Genomic DNA, 22,251 nt, shown 5'->3' on the forward strand with positions numbered 1-22,251 from the left:
TTCCTTTTGTGAATTCTTTAGATCCTTTGCCCACAAACTGGCTTTTTTCCCCCCATGATATATTTAACTGAAAACATACATCAGGGCCTGAACATATGGCATCTTCAGTGTCACAGATTTCCAAACCTACACCTTAGTGTAGGTTAATTTTGTGTCAACATGCCTGGGCTAAGGGATGCCCAGATAGCTGGTAAAACATTACATCTAAGTGTTTCTGGATAGATTAGTATTTGTACCAGACTGAGTGAAAAAGACTGCCTTCACCAATAGTGGTGGACACTATCAAATCCAGTGAGGGCCTAAATAGAACAAAAAGGCAGAAAAAAAGTGAATTTGCTTTCTGCTTGAGCTGGGACATCCATCTTCTCCTGCCCAGGAATACCTGCACTCCTGGTTCTCGGCCTTTGGACTTGGACTAAGACTTCTACCACTACCCCTCCTCCTCCTCCAGGCCTCTGGGTTTGGACTGGTACTACATCTCCAGCTTTCCTGAGCTGAATTCTCAGTCTCCATAATTATATGAGCCAATCCCTCACAGTAAGTCTCGTTCTATGTGCCTATATCCATCCTATGGGTTCTGCTTCTCTAGAGAACCCTGTCTGATAAACCTAATGACCACATAACTTTTCTCCCTTTCTGTCTTCTCCCTCCCTGGGGATGGTCCTGGTGAAGGGTAAGGGAAGAATAACCTCAACTTGAAATGTCACAAGCATTTCAAGCTCTGGGGCTCTAAGAACTCTAAGTTGCATTCAAAGTGCTTCTCCCACACAGTTTATAAGAAATTCTCTTTTGCCTCCTGCCTACTGCAGATTTAGTAATGAATCATGCTGGATGGACCTCTGAGGACACGGTGTGCCTGGTGAGTTGGGTGGCCTTTCCTGCCTGCTGGGCTTGCGTTCTTGAGGTTTATAATGTCTTCTTGGTGAATAATAGCTTCGTGTTCATGCCAAGGCCTTTTCGTCTTTGCTGACCAAAGAGGATGGAAGCCTGAGATCTCAAATTCATCAGCAGGCCTTTTAAAACTGGTCAATCAATCAGGCCACATGGAGCCACAAAAAGTACAAGCTGCTGATGCAGAAGGGCCCAAGCACTCAGAGGAACACACCATTTGCCTGGGAGTGTGGGGCTGAAATTTTTTTCTCTGTAAAATGTCCAGTTGCTAAGGGGCTTCAGGTACTCAGTGGCAGGGCCAGCGAGCAAGGAATGTACTTAACAGACTTCCCTCTAAGCCCTGATCTGATGCACCAAATTCCATCATTAGATATTCATTTCTTTGGCATAAATCTTCCCACAGTAACCCAGCAGTCTCTCCCGACTTGCTGATTATTTTTCACTTGATCAGTCTCAAAGCATCCTAGTCAGTTTTAATCCCTTCCTCTTGGTCCCCTCCTCCCATCCCCCATCCAATCAATGATGGAGGTGCCTTGATTATTCCTTCAGTGTGTTGCTGGCAAAGGTCTACTGGAGTGGGAAAAGCACTGGTTGTGTGACCTTGAGCAATTGATTCAAACTCTCTCTGAGCTTCAGTTTCTCCATCTGTAAAGTGGAGCTAATAACATCCTACCTCATAGGGTTTTTTGTAAGGATGAAAAATAATTCATGACTTTGTTAAAACACACACACACAATGCCATTGCCCCAGAAGCCTCTTCAGTTGGCTAGTGTCAAGCCTAGTGATTTATAAGACCCTTTGCATATACTATAAGATACACAAATAACACATGGTTTTATAAAAATGAGATCAGAGTTCATCTTTTGAAAAGAGAAATGTGGCCCAAGTTGTTTTTTTTTTCCTTTCTGTTCCCTGCTCCATGACCCTAATTCAGGTCACTACTACTTTCTGCAAAAGTTTCTTAACAGTCCTTTCTATAACCATCTCCCCCAACCCTGCCCCATGTGAAGTTTCCCTCTCTCTAAAACACCCTCTTCCTCACTGATGCTGCTCAGGTAATTTTTCTAAAACAATCTATAGATTAGAACCTCCTCATGCTCAGACACCTTCAATGGTTCCCACTGCCTTTGAGTATTGAGTCTAAACTCTTTAGTCTGGCAGTGAAGTTCTCTCCTGAACTGACCTAAATCTCATCCAGTTCAGCAAGCATTTCCCCAGGGCCCATTGTGTGCCAGCCTCAAGCTTAGCACAGGGATGGGGATTTGAGGCTTAGACATAAGCCTCAAATTGCCTACATTTGTTGGATCATGGAGAAATCAAGGAAGTTCCAGAAAAACATCTACTTCTGCTTCATTGACTATGCTCAAGCCTTCGACTGGGTGAATCACGACAAACTGTGGAAGATTCTTCAAGAGATGGGAGGTAATGACCAGACCACCTTACCTGTCTCCTGAGAAACCTCTATGTAGGTCAAGAAGCAACAGTAAGAACCAGACACGGAAGAACTGACTGGTTCTTTTCCAAGTTGGGAAAAGAGTATGACAAAGTTGTATATTGTCACCCTACTTATTTAACTTCTATGCAGAGTACACCATGTGAAACGCCAGGCTGGATGAATCACAAGCTGGAATCAAGCTTACCAAGAGGAATATCAACAACCTCAGATATGCAGATGATACTACTCTGATGGCAGAAAATGAAGAGGAATTAAAGAACCTCTTGATGAGGGTGAAAGAGGAGAGTGAAAAAGCTGGCTTAAAACTCAATATTCAAGAAACTAAGATCATGGCATCTGGTCCCATCACTTCACAGCATATACAAGGGGAAAAAGTTGAAGCAGTGATAGATTTTCTTTTCTTGAGCTCCAATCACTGCAGACAATAACTACAGCCATGTAATTAAAAGACGCTTACTCCTCAGAAGAAAAGCTATGACAAACCTAGATAGCATATTAAAAAGCAGAGACATTACTTTGCCAGCAAAGGTCTGTATAGTCAAAGTATGGTTTTTACAGTAGTCATTTTCAGATGTGACAGTTGTATCATAAAGAAAGCTGAGCACCAAAGAATTGATACTTTTTTTTTTCATTTATTTTTATTAGTTGGGGGCTAATTACTTTACAATATTGTAGTGGTTTTTGCCATACATTGACATGAATCAGCCATGGATTTACATGTGTTCCCCATCCCGATCCCCCCTCCCACCTCCCTCTCCACCCAATTCCTCTGGGTCTTCCCAGTGCACCAGGCCTGAGCACCTGTCTCATGCATGCAGCCTGGGCTGGTGATCTGTTTCACCCCAGATAATATACATATTTCGATGCCGTTCTCTCTAAACATCCCACCCTCGCCTTCTCCCACAGAGTCCAAAAGTCTGTTCTGTACATCTGTGTCTCTTTTTCTGTTTTGCATATAGTGTTATCGTTACCATCTTTCTAAATTCCATATATATGCTTTAGTATACTGTATTGGTCTTTATGTTTCTGGCTTACTTCACTCTGTATAATGGGCTCCAGTTTCATCCATCTCATTAGAACTGATTCAAAGGAATTCTTTTTAATGGCTGAGTAATATTCCATGGTGTCTATGTACCACAGCTTCCTTATCCATTCATCTGCTGATGGGCATCTAGGTTGCTTCCATGTCCTGGCTATTATAAACAGTGCTGCGATGAACATTGGGGTGCACGTGTCTCTTTCAGATCTGGTTTCCTCGGTGTGTATGCCCAGAAGTGGGATTGCTGGGTCATATGGCAGTTCTAATTCCAGTTTTTTAAGAAATCTCCACACTGTTCTCCATAGCGGCTGTACTAGTTTGCATTCCCACCAACAGCGTAAGAGGGTTCCCTTTTCTCCACACCCTCTCCAGCATTTATTGCTTGTAGACTTTTGGATAGCAGCCAAGAATTGATACTTTTGAATTGTGATGCTGGAGAAGACTCTTGAGAGTCCCTTGGACTGTAAGGAGATCCAATCAATCCTAAAAGAAATCAACCCTGAATATTCATCGAAAGGACTGATGCTGAAGCTGAAGCTCCAATACTTTGGCCACCTGACACAAAGAGCCAACTCACTGGAAAAGACCCTGATGCTGGGAAAGATTGAAGGCAAAAAGAGAGATGGTTAGATAGCATCACCAACTCAATGGACACAAATCTGAGCAAACTCCGGGAGATACCGTAGATATTGTACAGGAGACTGGTGTGCTGCAGTCCACAGTCAGACATGACTTAGCAATGAACAAGACTTACTCAGTTCCACCACCTAGTGGGGAGGGAGACAACAAACAGGTATTTTCTGTAAGGTAACAGTAGGATAAAGGTAATCAATCCCAAGGAGCTCTGAAAACTTGGGAAAGCACCTGCCTACCTGGTCATGTTCTCATCTCTCATCCAAACCCTCCCTATTCTGAGTCCTGCACATATCAAGGCAACGTTTCACCCCCCAGGTGGGTAGTGCCTGGTGACTCAGATAATAATACTGAAAAAGCGTCTGCTGTCCATTATTGCTTTCATTGACTGTACCACTGCCAAGACTGCATACTCTTCAAGGACATCAACAGTAGAACGGACAAATCAACTGATACGCTCACCCAGCAGAACACTAAACAGTAATGGGAATGAATGGGCTGGAATGACACGGTCAACATGGATGAATCTCATGGACATAATGTTGAGTGAAAGCATCCAGACACAGGGACTTCCCTCGTAGTCTAGTGGTTAAGAATCTGCCTGCCAATGCAGAGGACATGGGTTTGATCCCTGGTCAGAGAAGATCCCACATGCTACGGTGCAATTAAGCCCACACACAACTACTGAGTCTTCCCTCTGCAACTAAGAGTAGCCCCCACTCACTGTAACTACAGGAAGTCCGTGCGCAGCAATGAAGACCAAGTGTAGCCAAAAACAAGTAAATAAATAATTTTTAAAATGCTCAGCACACAGTAAATATTAAATATATGTTTGCTAAGTCAGGATTCTTTCCTCTAGGATACTGGAGTCACCTCAACAGCCTCCCACTTAATTTCTTCTTTAAAGGGCTGTATTAGTTAACTGTTACTGTATAGTAAACCATCATGAAACTCAGTGGCTTGAAAACAATTTCTCACGAGTCTGTGGGCCAGATGGGTGGTTCCGCTGATCTGAGCAGGCTTGGCTCATCTCACCTGGGCTCATTCATGTATCTGCAGTCAGTCAGCTGGCAGGTCAGCAGGTGGCTGGCGGGGCTAGGACAGTCTCATTCATGTCTGGAGTTGGCTGACTTCTGTCTGGGCAGCAGGGGTGACTGGGCCATGATGATCCAGCAGTCTAGCCTGGGCTTGCTGTCATGCATGCAAGGCTTCTTGGGGCCTGAGTGATCCACCATCATTTCTACAGCACTCTGTTGGTCAAAGCAAGGCTGGTCCCTATTCAAGGCCTGGGGTACTAGACCCTACCTTTTAGATGGGAGAGCAGCAAAGTCGTATTATGAAGAGTATGGAGATGGGAGGGCTGAGTGTGGCTAGTTTTGATATAAAACTAGCACTAGAGCATTGATGCCTGGTGTGGGGAGTTCAGAATATACTTGTCAGTTGAGGAAGTAGGAGTGTCGCCTCCCAGTTTTAAGGCCAGATCAGAGTGGATTCAAATGCGGGCTCCAGTAACCATCTGAGAGGCCTTTGGGTGACTTACTCCACCTCCCCGAGCTTCAGTTTCCTCATAGGGTTGCTGTGAAGGTCAATCAAGGGGACGCAGGGAAGGGGCTGAGCACAGGCCAGTGTACCTGAGGCTCACAGAGTGAACAGTCCAAATTAGAGCTCATCTCATCCTCAGAACACACGGTTCATCCTGGGCTCTGCGGACTCCTGCCTCGGCTTCCCATGGCTTAGAGGGAGATGGAAACCAGGCCATGTGGGAGCATGATTTCATATTGAGAACCATGAAATGTCAGTTACAGAGTAAGAGCTTCATTATAGTTCTTTGGGAAAAGAAGTAAGGAATGCGATCCGGTGGGCAGAAGGAGGGGGCTGAGGAGGAGGATGGGGGCAGGAGAGAGAGATGGAGGTCCAAGAGGGAAACGCTGAGCCATCGGAAAGGAGTCTCCCCTCATCCCCTAAAAAATAATGTGAGTGACATTTTTATTTGATGTTTTGTTTTTGCTCTGATTACAAAATTACTGTGTGTTGACTTGACAGAATTTTAAAAATGTACAGACCGAGAGCATTATGCTAAGTGAAGTAAGTCCAACACAGAGAGACAAATAACATGTGTGCTCACTTAAATGTGAAATCTAAAATCAAAACAAAAAACTCAAACTCACAGATACAGAGAACAAATGGATGATTGCCAGAGGTGGGGGGTGGGTAAAATGGGTGAAAGGGGTCAAAGGGAGCAAACTTCCAGTGATAAATAACTCATGGGATATAATATACAACATGGGGACTATAGCTAATTATACTATAGTGCATATCCGAATGTTGCTAAGAATAGATCTTAAAACTTCTCATCACAAGAAAAAAATGTGTAACTATGTATAGCAACGAAACCACCACCATCACATGTGGTGATGAATATCAACTAGACATACTGTAGTGATCATTTAACAATATACGAAAGCAAAAGTCACTCAGTCGTGTCTGACTCAGACCCCATGGACTATACAGTACATGGAATTCTCCAGGCCAGAACAGTGGAGTGGGTAGCCTTTCCCTTCTCCAGGGGAGCTTTCCAACCCAGGTCTCCTGCATTGCAGGCAGATTCTTTACCAGCTGAGCCACAAGGGAAGCCCAATATATACAATATGCCTATATATATAGTTATATATATACAAACAGCAAATCATTATGTTGTATAGCTTGAAGTAATATAATGTTAATGTCAGTAAAAACAAAACAGAACAAAAGCAAAATACACAGACTTTTTCGCTCCTAATCCCACCAACCAGGTATCATGGCTGATGTTTACAAGCGCCTCAGTGCGTGTGCCCCACTGTCACAAACGCTTTGCATTCCCATGACTCTCGTGGTAACTCCATGAGCCGGATGTGTTGGCCCCACTGCACAGGGGAGGGGCGGACAGGAGCACAGAGGATGTAAGTCACTCACCCAGGCCGTCAGCTCTGGTAAACAGCAGAGCCTGGATTCCAATCCAAGCTACTGAGGGCCTGAAGTCTCGCATGTCCCCACAGGGCATGGCACCACCTGGGCACGGCTGACACTTGGTATATTTCCCTCTATTTTCGTTCACTTTCTGGAAACTGTACCACTACTTTATTACTTTTTCAAAGGCTATTTGAAGAATGAGTACTTGTTAGATGTGGCTGTCTTCCCCTTCCCTTTTTTTTTTTTGTAATTTGTAATTTTGACTTATAGTCACCCCTCCATATCCATGGCTTCCCTAATGAAGGATTCAACCAACCACAGATTGAGAATATTTGGAGGAAAAAAACCCCAGAAAGTTCCAAAAGCAAAACTTGAATTTGCCATGTGCCCAGCAACTACTTACATGGCATTTACATTGTATTAGGTATGATAGGTAACCTAGAAATGACTTAAAGCATATAGGAGGATGTGAGTATTGTGTTATATGCAAATACTGCGCCATTTTCTATAAGGGACTTGAACATCTGTGGGTTTTTGGTATCTACAGTGGTGGGGAAGGCAGGGGGTGATGCTGGGACCAATCCCTTGTGAATACAAAGGGACAACTGTGACTTCAAACTTACAGAAGGGTTGAAAGACTAGTATAAGACACTCTATATCAACCAGTTGTTTACCACTTATTTTCTCATTTTCTCTCTTCACATAATTATTTATATGTATGTATGCATTTTTCTGAACAATCTGACATTAAATTGGAGACATCATGGTCTTTAACCCCTAAATGCTTCAGTATGCATTTCCTAAAAACAAAGACATGTCCACTCATAACCACAGTACAAAGAGCAAACTCAGGCCATTTAGCATTGTAGCAATACTATCATCTAATTTATGGTACATATTTAAGCTTATCAATCTGCTGTGTGTGCATCTATGGGTGTAATTTTTTTTCCCCCAGTCTAGGATCTAAACCAGGATCCTGTGTTGCAAGTAGCAGCCCTATCACTTTAGCCTCCTTTAAATTGGAATACAGTCTCAATCTTTGTCTTTTTTTTCTTTTAAATGAATTACATTTGATTTACAATATTGTGTTAGTTTTAGATGTACAACATAGCTATTCAATATTTTTACAGGTTCTATGCCATTACAGGTTATTTCAAGATAATGGGCATAACTCCCTGTGCTGCACAGTATATTTTGGCTGTTTTGAATAATGCTGCTAGGAATGTTTGTGCCCAGATTTTGTAAGGACACATTTTCCTTCCTCCGGGGTATATGCATGAGAATGGAGTTGCTGGGTCACGTGGTAACTCTACATCTAGTCATTCGAGGGGCTGGGAGAGTCCTTCAGTGGCTGTTCCATTTTATCTTCCCACCAGCAGTGTAGGGGGGTTCCTTCCAGAACACTTCTACAAATAGAAACAACCCCAGAGATGGGCATCACTACTCTCATCTTCCCAACAAAGACTGAGGGGCAGAAAGGGGATGTGACTTCTCAGAAGACACCCTGCCCCAAGGACTGGGCTCCAATCCTGGGACTGCCTTCCTTCCTTCAGGAAACCTGACTTTCAGGCCAAAATAGTAGGTCTTTGAGAGGTGATGAAGTGATGGGGTAATGGGCAGAGAAAAGGAATCTGCAGATACCAAGCCTCACAATGGAGATGGAAGTTTCTGGTTTTAGGAATGGAGATATCAAAGCCACTTATGTTTTTGTTTTATTAGGCGACAGCCAGAGCCAGGTTCTGACTAATTAATAATGATCAAAGTGCTCTGGCAAGATGGAGTGCTCTGCAAACACCAGCCATGAATTATTCACAACTGGGTCTTCTTAGCTGGAGGGGAGGAGGCTGCCAAGGAGCAGAAAAAATCAAGGTCCTCACTTCCCCCTCAGCTTGCATGAGCCTGAGCTCTCCTGCAGGACTCAGTTTCTCAATCCAGAAAATGGGTCTAGCTATGAGCTCTCATCTCTTTACAGTCCTAGGCCAGGACTCGGCAACCTGAGTCCTGTTCCCATCAAGGCAGTACATGCCAAGCTGCCTCCACCAAACAATAATTAATAATACCACACAAAGTTCAGGGGTAGACAAACATTTTCTATAAAGACCAGGTTTTTATTAGGTCTTTGGGCTAATTAAACACTTGGGCTTTGCATGTCTGCCACAGCACTCAACCCTGCCTTTGCAGTGCAAAGGCACCACAGACAATACATAAATGAATGAAAGCAGCTGTCCCATGAAATTTTCTTTGTGGACACTGAAATTTGACTTCTGTATAATTTTCACATGTTATAAAATATTCTTCTTTCGATTTCTCCCTACTATTTAAGAATATAAAAACCATTCTTGGCTCTTGGACTATATAATAACAGGTGTTGCCTCAAAATGTTAAACATAATTGCTGTTTAACTCAACAATTCTACTAAGTATATATTGAAAATAAATGAAAATGTAAGGGACTTCCCTGGCAGTCCAGGGGTTAAGATGACTCCACACTTCCACTGCAGGGGATGCGGGTTTGATTCCTGGTCAGGGAACTAAGATCCCACATGCTACGTGGTCAAAAAAACAAAGTAGAAGAAAAACACAAATGTCCATCAACTGATGAATGGATAAACAAAATGTGGTATAGCCAATGAAATATTGTTCAACCATAAAAAGGACCAAAGTTTTATGTACACATGTTACAATATGGATTAGCCCTGAAAACAGTCAGGCTTTCGAGAAAGCCAAGGCTCAGAGAAAGAACTGACAAGGACACAGGTAACCAGTGGTATGAGCAGAACCAGGTCTTTGAAATCCCTGTCCAGTGCTTGCTGCAGCAGACTTTCCCAGAGGTGCATTCAGAAACCAGTATGTCACTCCTCAAAGCCCCAGGGCAGAAGAGACCTAGGTAGGGCACACCTCCCTAGCCCTGCCCCTCCCTGCTATGCCTCCGCGTCACCCTGCCTGTCACCCACGCCAGCTCCCTCCTCTCCACCTCTCGGCTCCTCCCGGTCCCTCTCCTTTCCTTCCCAGAACCACTAACCAAGGCTGTCCCTTCCCACTTCTTACTCAGGGTGCCGGGGAGAGGGGCAGTGGGGAGCACAGGGAGGCTTCTCCAGAAATCCAGTCCATGTGACATAGCTGGAAAAGGGCTCCAAAAGGGGGAGGAATAGGTCCAAGGTCACACAGCAGATATGGAACCTTTGAGTTCCTTGATATTTTTGAGAATGAAGAGAGACCGTTTGGGGCAAGAATAGGGTTTGAGATGAGCCAAGCTCCATCCCATTCCTGATTTTTCTCCACACAACACATACCCCCATAACTTCCCCCCACCCCTGCCCTGCTTTATACTTTCAAAGGCACTACTAGGGAGGCCTGGCGTGCTGCGATTCATGGGGTCGCAAGGAGTCGGACACGACTGAGCGACTGGACTGAACTGAACTACTACAAGAAGGGCTTTTAAAAATATTAAAATACTAAGTGTAGAAAAAACCCAGCACCTGGATTCAAAGCTTGGCTTCTTCACTCACCATCTGTGCGACCTCTGGCAGCTCATTTCATATCTCTGACCTCAGTTTCTTCACCTATGATTTGGGAATAATAACAGTACCTACTCAAAGAGTTGTGTGACAATTAAATGAGACTATAAAAAGCACTAAAAACATGTGCATGGCCCTAGCAAGCACTTAATACATCTTTGCATTTTCCCAGTGATTTCCTTCCTACGTATTTTTTCCCTACAAAAATGAAATCATTCTGTATTCACTATCTTATAATGGATTTCACCCCTCACCTTAACTGAATTAACATCTTTCCATAGCATTAGAAATCTTTCTATAGAACATTTTTCTTTTTTCTTTTTTTTTGACTCACCATGCATGGCTTTTGGGATCTTAGTTTCCTGACCAGGGATCGAACCCAGGCCTTTAGCAGTGAGAGGAGAGTCCTAACCACTACACCACCAGGGAATTACCTAGAACATCTTTCTTAAGATAGCATGTGCATATGTAGTATTCCATTTCCTGAAGTGGGATCCTTAGTATGATCTTTGTTTTCCCATGACCAAACATGTTCTTCCTTGTCTTTGACCAATTACTGCTTCAGGGTAAATTCCTATGGAAGCTGCTGAGTCACAGGGTGTGCAGGTGTTTTAGGCTTTTAGCCCGTAATTGTCAAACTGCCCCTAAGAAAAGTTCACAACTAGTTTCATTTCCACCAACTTGGAAAAGAAGGCCCCATACTCTCCAAGGCTTTGTCTCCTCTTATCATTTAGAAACATCATTTCTAACTTGACCCAAGAGGAGTGCTATTTGCTGCCATATTTTGATCTGCAACCCCAGCTCTTCCTAATGAAACTCAATTCAGGCATCTGCTTAACCCTACGATTCTCTGGGTGGCTCTGGGCTGGTCATCAACCTCTCTGAACCCAGAAGTCCCAGCTATAATTCACAAATAAATCCTTAGTTTCTCTCTCACTCTTTTTTTTTTTTCCTGCACCAGGTCTTAGTTGCAGCATGTAGGTTCTCAGTCGCAGCATTAAGGATCTAGTTCCCTGACCAGGGGTCAAACCTGGGCCCCTGTGCAGTTTTAACCACTGGACCCCCAGGGAAGTCCCCTAAGTTTCCTATATAACATAATATATGTAAAAACTCAACCCCAAGTCACATTCTAATTATTTGAAACATGGCTGTAGCAGAAACAAGGATGGCATCTCAGGAGACCCCTGTAGGTAACTGTGGCACACATGGGGAAACTGAGGCCTGGGAAGCGGAAGTCTTCCCAATAAGGAAAAATCAGAAAGATTTTATAGAAAAATGGGTGAAAACATGACTAGGCAATTTAGAGAGGAAATCTAAATGTGTGCTACTAGACAAAGAGACGTTCAAACTCATTAGTTATCAGGGAAATGCAAGCCAAACAAAGAGAAACCAAGTCACAGAGTAGTGAACATCAGGAAGCTGGATAAAACCAAGTGTCGCTATGGTATAGGGAAATGGGACTTTATACACCACTGCAGAATGCAGACTAAGACCGTGAAACCCAGCAATTCCACTCCTGGACAAACATCCCAGGGACCTTCCCACCAGGTAAGGATGCTCACTGCAGTTGCTGTCTGTGGAAGCTAAGTAGTGTAGTGTTAGTGGCTCAGTCACGTCCAGTGCTTTGCAACCCCACGGGCTATGGCCCACCAGGCTTCTCTGTCCATGGAATTCTCCAGGCAAGAATACTGAAATGGGTTGCCATTCCTTTCTCCAGCGGATTTTCCCAGCCCAGGGATCAAATCTGGGTCTCCTGCACTACAGGCAGATTCTTTACTGTCTGAGCCACCAGGGAAGGAGATAAATGCCCCTCACTGGGAGCAGATGTGCAAAATAAAATGAAGGCCTCGTATAGAAAAATTATGCAGAGATTCAAAACAATGAAATAAAAAAAAAAAAAAAACAATGAAATAGACTGTGGCTCAACGAACAAAGGCCTGTGGGCCAAATGTGACACGTCACCTGTTTTTGTACAATTTCGCTCAAGCTGAGAATGATTTACATTTTGAAATGGTGGAGGAAAAAAGAATATGTTGTGACATGAAAATGAATAAACATATTATCTTCCTCGACTCCTGTGGGTCAAGAGTTTGGGAATGGCTTGACTGAGTGTTTCTGGCTTGGGATCTGTCACGAAATTGCAGTTAAGATGTTGCTGGGGCTGTAGTCATCTGAAGGTTTGACTGGAGTGGGAGAATAACTCAAGATGGCTCACTTACATGGCTGGCGAGTTGGAACTGTTGGCAAGAGGCCTCAGTTCTTCTTAGACCACTCCACGGGTCTGCTTGAGCGTCCTCACAGCATGGCAGCCGGCTTCCCCTAGAGTGGGTAATCAAGGACAGCAAAGAGGATACTGCAATGTTGTCCATTCTCTAGCCTTGGAATCTGCACACTGCTTTCCTTGCCAATAGCCTATTTCTTGAGTAGGGTCGGCTCTATTCGGTGCAATTCAGCAACTATTCAGCTCTATTCAGGGACTGCTCAAAGATGTGAATACTGGGAGATCTCACTGGGGCCATCTTGGAGGCTGGCTACCACAGTACGAAACACAATGTGACCTCTAGTAGATCCTTTTAAATTAAAAAATTAAGTTCACAGTCACATAAGACAACACTACACACTTGACAAAGCTACATACAAATTCAAAGGTATTTATTATAAACGGAATGGGGGAGGAGGGTAACGGGAGTGGAGGAGAAGGATGACAAGAAATGAATGAAAGAGTGAATTAAATAAAACCAGAGAAAAGTCTTGCACAAACCAACTAGGAGTGGGCTGAGATGATTAACCAACTAAGAGGAACTGAGATGATTAATTCAATTCTCTTTACTCAAGCCTCCATCCTACTTTGTACCGCTCCCAGAAAGGGAAGAGAGATGAAGAAAACAGTTTCCTTGATTTCTTAGATCACAAGAACCCAGCCTCCCTCATTAAGTGCTCCTCTCTCTGCCTGACACACATTATTCAATTCATGGTTGTCCTGCAGGGTCTCCAGAGTTTCAGTTCCTGGTTAAATAGAGAAGATTTTTGCCTGCAGAAAGGGGCGTGGGGACCATCAGAACAAGCCTGGGAAGAAAAGCCCTAGTTATTATCCAAACAGTGGTGCTGGTGGATTGCTCACCCCTCTTGCCAGGGTTCTTCCTTCTCTGGAGACAAAGGGCTTTCAGAGTGCAGAGGTCTGCAAGTGCCCTGAGGTCTAGCGTGTGGGTGGTGGGAGAATCAAAGCTCTCATTTCTTCACAAATATATCTTGTGGCTCTAGACCTTGTGACTTCTTTTATTTCTTTTAATCTTTGTAAGCTCACCATGCAAGAATTGTTATTTCAAGATATCCAGAGAAGTTATATTGTTTTTAACTGTTTCACCTTCCTGTAAAATCATTCATTCATTCATCCAGCAAATACTTACGGAGAACCTACTATGTGTCAATATTAGCCACAGAGCAGGGAACAAAGCAGGCAAAGCCCCTGTCCTCATAAGGGGGTGGGGGAGTAGTGGGAACAGATATTAGACAGTATACAAACAAAAAATACATACATAAACTAAAATCAGTTAAAGAGACAAAAAGTCATTGTGTTATCAGGGAATTCTTGTATTTGAACTGAGACCTGAAGGGTAATTAGGAGTTAGCCCAGTGAAGAGATGTTTTGGAGAAAAAATAGCAGGTGTAAAGGCCCTGAGGTAGAATAAATTTGTGTTGGAGATGATTAGGAAGGCAGGCAGGACTCATATCAGAGAGGTTATGGTAGTTCTTTGTCTAAAGAACTTGGGCTTTATTCTCAGAGTGTCAGATACAACTGACTCCACTATAATTAGTCACATGACCTTGGCCAAATTACTTCTCTCCTCTGAGCTTAGTTTACCTATCTATAAAGTGGGTAATATTGAGTTAGCCAAAAAGTTCCTTCAGTTTTAAAGTAAAAATAAAAGACACATTTTCCATTTTCACCAAGAACTTTATTGAACGTATTCACCGTTTTGTTCTACTACCTTCTGCCATTTTTCAGGCAACTTCATAATCCCATCTTCCCAAAACTTTTTGTCTTTTTGAGCAAAGAACTGGTCTAGGTGCCTTTTACAGTCTTCCAAGGAATTGAAACTTTTTCCATTAAGAGAATTTTGTAAAGAACGAAATAAATGGAAATCCGAAGGTGCAATGTCTGGTGAATACGGGGGATGAATCAGAACTTCCCAGCCAAGCTGTAACAGTTTTTGCCTGGTCATCAAAGAAACATGTGGCCTTGCATTATCCTGATGGAAGATGATGCGCTCTCTGTTGACTAATTCCGGACGCTTTTCATCGAGCGCTGCTTTCAGTTGGTCTAACTGGGAGCAGTACTTGTTGGAATTAATCGTTTGGTTTTCTGGAAGGAGCTCATAATAGAGGACTCCCTTCCAATCCCACCATATACACAACATCACCTTCTTTGGATGAAGACTGGCCTTTGGTGTAGTTGGTGGTAGTTCATTTTGCTCACCCCACGATCCCTTCTGTTCCACATTATTGTACAGTATCCACTTTTCATCACCCGTCACAATTTGTTTTAAAAATGGAACGTTTTCATTACGTTTAAGTAGAGAATCACACGCAGAAATACGGTCAAGAAGGTTTTTTTCACTTAAGGTACGTGGGACCCAAACACCAAAGCGATTAACATAACCGAGCTGGTGCAGATGGTTTTCAACACTTGATTTAGACACTTTGAGTATGTCGGCTATCTCCCTTGTGGTATAACGTTGATTGTTCTCAATTAATGTCTCGATTTGACTGCTATCAACTTCAACTGGTCTACCCAACCGTGGGGCATGGTCCAGCGAGAAATCGCCAGCACGAAACTTCGCAAACCACTTCTGACACGTTCGATCAGTCACAGCGCCTTCTCCATACACTGTACAAATCTTCTTTTGTGTTTCAGTTGCATTTTTCCCTTTCTTGAAATAATAAAGCATAATATGTGGAAAATGTTGCTTTTTTTCTTCCATCTTCAGTATTAAAATGGCTACACAAAAATTCACCAATTTTGGTAAGTTTTTTTTTTTTTAATGCATGCTAATATGACAGCTATCGCGATACAATCTAACAAAATTGTTTCCAATGAAGTTAAAGACAACTAAGCACTACTAAATCAATCTTGCAGAAAAAACCAAATGAACTTTTTGGCCACCACATCTTAAAATTCCCATGATGGAGGGAATCAATTATTGGTATTTGCAGACAAGGGGTAGAAAAAAATGGCTTCAGTCATTCTGAGTTACTCCAGTTTTCTCCATCTTCTGCTACTCTGAGGCCCCACCTACCCTTCCTCCTCTTACTGCCCTGAGCACCAAAGCCCCTTCTTTTATAGCTCTGCTTGAGGTCTGCCTCTATACTGGTTTCCCTCCCACCAGCCCCCATCTTTTTCCACTCTCCCCTGAGCCCCTTCTCCTCTCGCTTGAATTTGAGCTACAAACACTTCCTTCCTACTTCTAGCCCCGCCCACTTTCTGGGACACATCTGTCGACTTCTCCTCTCTTCCCCATCCCTCCTCCAAATTACACCCCCCCATACACACTTTCTCTCAGACATCTCACTAAGCTGTTTAACCCTTTCTCCTATCTTCCAAGGAAACTACTCTAAACTGCCTTCCTCCACCCCCTACCAGTCCCGAAACAGTCTTTCCAAACTGTTCACTCTTCCCAAAGTTTATCTCGTGAAACGTTATTCCTTTACCATCCTCATCTTTCAAATCGTTCCCTATTTCCCCCAATCCTTAAGTACTTCGCTCCTCAGAACCCGACTCCACCCCACTCTTCTCCCGTCTCTCACTCCGCCCACAAAAGAAGCTGGATCACTCTCCAGGCAGTCTCTTCCTTCCAGCCACCCTCCCACCTACCGCTCCCAGCAGCCTCTCCCTCCACCACTTAAAACGTCCCCTCGAAACAACCTCACAGTCCTACCCTCCGCTAAGTCCCCTCTCTGATGTTCCCGCTACTTCCTGGGTTCCAGATCTCCCCCACGCTGGCAAGCATCGCGCGCTGGGTTCCCTCCCCACCCAGGGAAGAGCCCCTTCCCGCACATACCTCGAGGTTCTGGCCCGCTCCGCCCCCTTCTCCGTCCTCCGCCCGCGCTTGGCCACTCTTTCCCTGTTTCTCCTGCTCCGTCCTGTTCTCCCCCTTCCATTTCTCTGCCTTCCGACTCAAAGCCACTCATCTCCTACTCCACAAAAGGGGGCCTCCCTACCCCAGGGATCCCTCTGGGGCTCCCCTACTTCTGCGCACTTCCAGCCTTGCGCGAGCACTTCCGGGGCAGAGCACACGAGGGCGTGCACGTGGGGCCCCGGCGCAGAGGATAGCGCCTAGTGTCAAATCCACCAGCTGTAGAGCTGGGGAAGGGGCGTGGGGAGCTAGGATGCGCTGGGGATGGAGAGTGATGGTGTGTGGAGTTTGAGCGGATGCAACTTGCAGTGGGGCTAGTGGTTAGAAGAGTGTTTGACAGATGCTGGACCAGTCCTGTCGGAAGCTCTGGGTTCTCCCTGCCCCATGAGTAGTTGAGTCTGTGATCTGCACACTTAGCATGCAGTAGAGATAGAGATGTTTGCCCAAATGCAAGTTCCAAGCCCCTGGCCTCAGAAGAGTGAGATTCCGGAGCTGTGGAATAGGACCCAGAATCCTGCATTAAAAAAAAACAAAAACGAAAAACCACTTTTCGACATGAAGTCGAAACAGTGGTTTCAAAACAGTCGCAGACATAGAAGTCTGCGAAACTGACTTTGAGACTCAAAAGACTGTCAACATTTCTTGCTTCCTTAGACTGGTTGTGGTATTTATCCTCTTCTTCACCACCCCCATCCCTACCCCTCAGAAACCTCACACACAGAATACAAAGGAGACCTTAGTTCTGCCTAGAATACAACTGGTCAGCTCCGCGTGGCTCCACTCAAACGCGCACTCCCAGTTAGAGAATGAGGTTATTTTCAGTCTTCTGCTCCAAGATCAAGTTTTAGATTCTCGTCCCTCTTTTCCTGGACCACTTCCTTCAAGCAGTTAGTTGGCAGGACTGCTAGAAGTCTGGGTGATGCTCTATCTTGATATTTTAAATTTTTTTATTTTAAATTTTTTCTGAATTTTGATAGAACCTGTGTGTGCCATGAAAGCATCATTAGTTGAATATTTAGAAATAAACGTCCGTTGGACTTCCCGGACTGTCCAGTGATTAAAGCTCTTTGCCCTTAATGCAGGAGGCCAAGGTTCCATCCCTGGTCAGGGAACTAGACTCCACATGCCACAACTAAGGGTTTGCATGAATCTAAATAACCAGAAACTAGCTCTCAGGGCCTCCATCCGCAAGGGATGCACCTGAGGGGAGGAGATCTGGAGTACCTGGCAATAGGGCAGATCAGCGTCAGCGATGTTAAGACAGATCCAGGCTCGCCTGGTACAAGTTCTGCAGCCTCCAGGGCACCCTCTGCGATATGACACCGCCCTCTGGTGGCCACCAGCATGCTTGCAGCGTCCGGGAAGGGAGAGGACGGGACCCTGTAGCACTAGCTCCCACTGGGACCCGCTTTGGGAGAGTTCCCGACAAGGGCAGCGCCCCCGCAATCCCAGCTTGTTCACCGGGGGACCAAACATTTTAAAGAACACCAACTACGAGCCGGCACAGGGCAAAGCGCTTTACAGATATTAACTCAATCCTCACATAAGCCCTAACGGGTAGCCTCATTTAAGAGTTTGCTACAGGTCACTCAGAGAGCAAGTATTGACTGTTTTTAGATGTATAAAAGATATTTGTTCGGGGCTGGTGCACTGGGATGACCCAGAGGGATGGGATGGGGAGGGAGGTGGGAGCGGGGTTCAGGATGGGGAACACATGTAATGGCTGATTCATGTCAATGTATGGCAAAAACCACTACAATATTGTAAAGTAATTAGCCTCCAACTAATAAAAGTAAATGGGAAAAAAAGATATTTGTGTCTCCATTTCTGAAAGATTTTGCTATATACAGAGTTCTAGGTTGACAGATTCTTTAAGCACAATGAAGATTTCATTCCCCATTCATAGGGCTTCCACAGATGCTATTGGGAAGTCAGAAGTTGGTCTTTTTCTCTAGTTGCTTATTTACCTTTTATATACTACTTTTTCACCATGAAATATCTGTCATGGACTTACTTTTAGTTATCCTCTTTGAATTTCATTGGATTTCCTGAATCTGTACCTTGGTATGTCTTTCATATACCTTTTTCTGTATTTTCCTTCCCGGAATCTGATTAAATCTATGTTGCTCTTTCTACCCAACAGCTTAAGGTGTTTGTCTTCTGTACTTCTCTGTGCACTGGTTTCTGAACAATTTATTCTCACCTATATTTCAGTTCATTAATTCTTTCTTCTTTTATATTTAATTTGCTGTCTAACATATAGCTGTTGGAGTTTTGTTTTTTTTTTAACTAGCTTAAAAAAACAAACACATTTGGTTATTTTCTCAAGCCTGCTATGTCAACTTTTTAAGATTTGTCTTCATAGATGTTTTCAACAGGGTCTTTTATCTCTTTAAAAATACTAAGAAAAAAAATCAAGAAGTGCTATTTTATACCCTGTTAATCCCAATACCTGATGTATTTGTGTCTGTATTTGTTGTCTATTATTTCTGCATGTTCTCTTTCACGATTTATTTCCTTGAGTGTCTGATTATCTTTGAGAATGTGCTGGATGGTATTTTAAAAAGAAGTGTGTGTGTGTGAATGATGTCTGAGACGATAATATCTTTCTCTAAAGGATCATTTTCATTTGCTTTTGTTAGGCAACTGAGCACACCACTAGGTCAAAGTTTTAGGGTTTGAAGGCTGAGGAGCTCTACACCTCCAAGACAAGCTGAATTTGGGAGACATGTCTATGCCAGGGCTTATTTCCAGCTTGACATTTTCTTGAGGGTGTCTTCATTTGGGGTCCCAGTTCAAATGTGGGGCGATTATTCAGACTCCCAGCTTTCAACATATTTACACTTGTGTCCCATATACTGCAAGCCCACCAACCTTACAGCCGGGTTTCACAGGTGTCTCCTTCCACCAGCAAATGCCTTCAGGCAAAAGTAGCTTTGGGGGGTTGGGATTATGATTTCATCTCTTGCTTCTCCTAGAGTTTGAGCTTTAATTCTTCCCTCTCCCTTAGCTCTTTGGAATGCTTTTCTTTTCTCAGCGTGTTATTCAGCTTAAGTTATTTTCCATAGAAGAGTCGGCCCTAATTACCTAGACTACCATTACCCTTAGTGTAACCCTTCACTCAACGCTAGGTTACTCTCCCTCCAGCCTAACAGCACAGGACCCTTCCTGTCCCGAGGAAGAGAGCTGACTGGAAGAGAGAGGAAGAGGCGATAGTGTTTCTGGTTTTATGGCTCTGTTTCAAAGTAGAAATTCACAGTTCCTCAGGAAAAGCCACACTTTTCCCAGAAAGTGGAGATGTTACCTTAAATTTCTCCACTTACCTAGACTACCTCCTATCATAGGGTAAGGGAGTTACAGAAGGTGAGGTTCGGAAAAAGAACGAGACTGGCACTTTACAGGAACAGATCACCTTTAATGAGGCGAGAAGGGGCAGGAGTATTAGTGACCTGCTGCACTAAACCAAGAAAAGAGTAAGTATATATAGACATATATGTGGAAATATACTGTCTTAAGGGAGCCTAGGCTGTCTTCTGTCTTCTCCTAGGCTGTTTAGATTAGTTATCTCTTACACGGCTGGGGCAAGGAATTCTGGACATCGGCCAGAGGCTGGGACTGGCTGGGAGCTGGGCGTAATCAACCTTAACGTCCTTTTTTTTTTCCTACCGGTGAGCGAGTTCTTTGTTTTGCATAGAATGGTGGGGAGCATCCAGAGGGGAGTTTTAACTCCAGGCTATTTTGAGCAGTGTAACTTTCCCTTAGTATGATTCTTCGGCTCCCAAATTATCCAGATCACGTGACAGAGACGGTAGTTTCCGGCCAATGGGCAGAGCCCGGGAAAACAGAACAAGGTCCCGGCCTGGGGTGTTCTAGGCTAGCCATAGGACACGGGTGGAGGCCATAGGAGGAGGGTAGCCTGGCTATGGGCAAATATCATGCGCGCGCCCAACTCTTTCCCCCTCCGCACTTTCTCAAAAGGGAATGAACACCATACGAAATGCAAACGTCCCCGCGCAGCTCGAAACTGAACGCTGTCTGGGGTCAGACCCACGTTCCTCTCGAGCGCCCCCATCGGCGGCGGAATACTTCAAAACGGAAGTGATCCACCGCCAAGGCTTTCGGGAAGTGTAGTCTCCAGTCGCGCGACGAGCCCTGGGCCGCTCCGTCCGCACGCGTGTGGCCGAATTCCGTGGACTATACTCCTAACCCAGAGCTGGTACAATGCTCCGGGGTGGAAATGGGCTTCCTTTCTTTTTTCTGGCCTCGCAGCATGAGCGATCTTAGTTCCCCAACCAACACCAATGGAACCCGTGCCCCCTGCAGTGGAAGCGCCCGGGAAGTCCAAGTGGGCTTCCTTTGACACTTCTTTAAAAGGCACACCCAGAACTTCCTGTTATTAATTCTAACTTTTATACTATAAAGCTAATGTGACTGGAGTCACCCTTTTAAAAGGCCTTCTCGCCCTTGCCAGGTTATCAAATACCTGTTAGGAGCTCCTAAGATGAGAAAGAGCAATTTTGTGCTTACTTAGGTTTATTAAAACTTAGACTAGACCAGTTCAAAACTCCAGATTCACACCTTAATTCTTAAGAGGCCCGAATGAGTCGAGCAATGGTTGAGAAGGAAGGTGCCGGTCGGCTGTTAGTCCTGTTGGGCCGGAGGCCGGTGGCTTGCCCCGATAGGTGGCTTCCTCACAGGGAGATGCGCGCTGGTTTGGGGGCTGCAGGCAGCTTCATCCCGGCCCACTGTATTCATTCATAGAGTGGGCTACTTTAGTCCTCACCTCCAACCCCTCTCCAGGTGGGTCACACGCGAGTTTGGTGGAGCAACCCCTGGGACACAGTCCGATGGCTCCTGCCCACTGTCTAACTTCTTTCCTCGGGTGGGCTCAGGCACAGGATAAACACATGTCCCGGTGTGCCAGCACAATCCCAGCTTCCCATCTACTTAGCTCCCCCTTGAGAATGAGCTCAATGGTCCTGGTTTAGTGAATCAATAACGACTGAACACGCACTATATACAGTCACCCTACCCAAGATCCACTGAAAACCCAAGATCCTGGTCTTGTTAACACTGATAGCAAAGAAGTAGGAGAGAGCGGGCTTGTCTCAGTTTCGAACTCCGCCCACAAAGGCGGACCCTCAGAGGGCTTCACACTCAGCGGGTAGAGGTTACTCCAGCAGCACACCCCTCCCCTCAGAAATCTCCAGACTGTTGCAGCACCTATCCGTGTTAGATTACTCCCCACCGCCTTGCCAGCAAATACACACGTCATGAGTGCACGGCGAGCTCTCCTAAGAACTCGGGGTAGTAGCCGCGAAGTGGGCCTGTGGTTTTGCTGGGGATAAAGACATAAGTTCCGGTGATTTCAGATGCCCCTAATAGCTCTTGGTGCCTGATATCCCTAGCGCCATGCATGGGGAGGGACAGAGGCCTCAGCCTATGACCAGAGGCACATCTCCCCTGGATATGACTGTTCTGTGGGTACGTCAGTGGGGCCCTAGGAGTGAGAGGCTGTGCATCTCCCACCTCCTCATGCATCCTGTGGGGATGCATGTGCCTGCTTCGTGTGGTGCCCTCTAGAATGCAGGGGAACATGACATTTTTCATCATTCAGATTTTAGCAGCAATT

General features: G+C 44.7%; 1 protein-coding gene across 10 annotated transcripts in view; it reads right to left on the reverse strand.

Moving 5' to 3' along the window:
* The window catches only part of ZFP90 (ZFP90 zinc finger protein), a 160,433-nt gene that overhangs the window by 36,825 nt on the left and 101,357 nt on the right, over positions 1–22,251 (reverse strand). For 2 of the 10 annotated variants that reach the window (XR_006263269.1, XM_043435480.1), the window contains one exon: positions 14,420–15,484. The exons of 2 other annotated variants lie outside the window; for them this stretch is intronic. Coding sequence is in view for 5 of the 8 variants with exons in the window: in XM_043435480.1 (XP_043291415.1) it covers positions 14,442–15,467 (1,026 nt within the window). In the remaining 3 variants the exon portion in view is untranslated. Of the gene's footprint in view, positions 1–3,941; positions 3,981–4,005; positions 4,154–9,530; positions 12,805–14,419; positions 15,485–16,544; positions 18,192–22,251 lie in introns of those variants that run through there. 6 more of the 10 variants (XM_043435488.1, XM_043435485.1, XM_043435486.1 and 3 more) reach the window with 6 other exon arrangements.

Source organism: Cervus canadensis, chromosome 18 (assembly GCF_019320065.1).
Source record: "Cervus canadensis isolate Bull #8, Minnesota chromosome 18, ASM1932006v1, whole genome shotgun sequence".
NCBI lineage: Eukaryota > Metazoa > Chordata > Mammalia > Artiodactyla > Cervidae > Cervus > Cervus canadensis.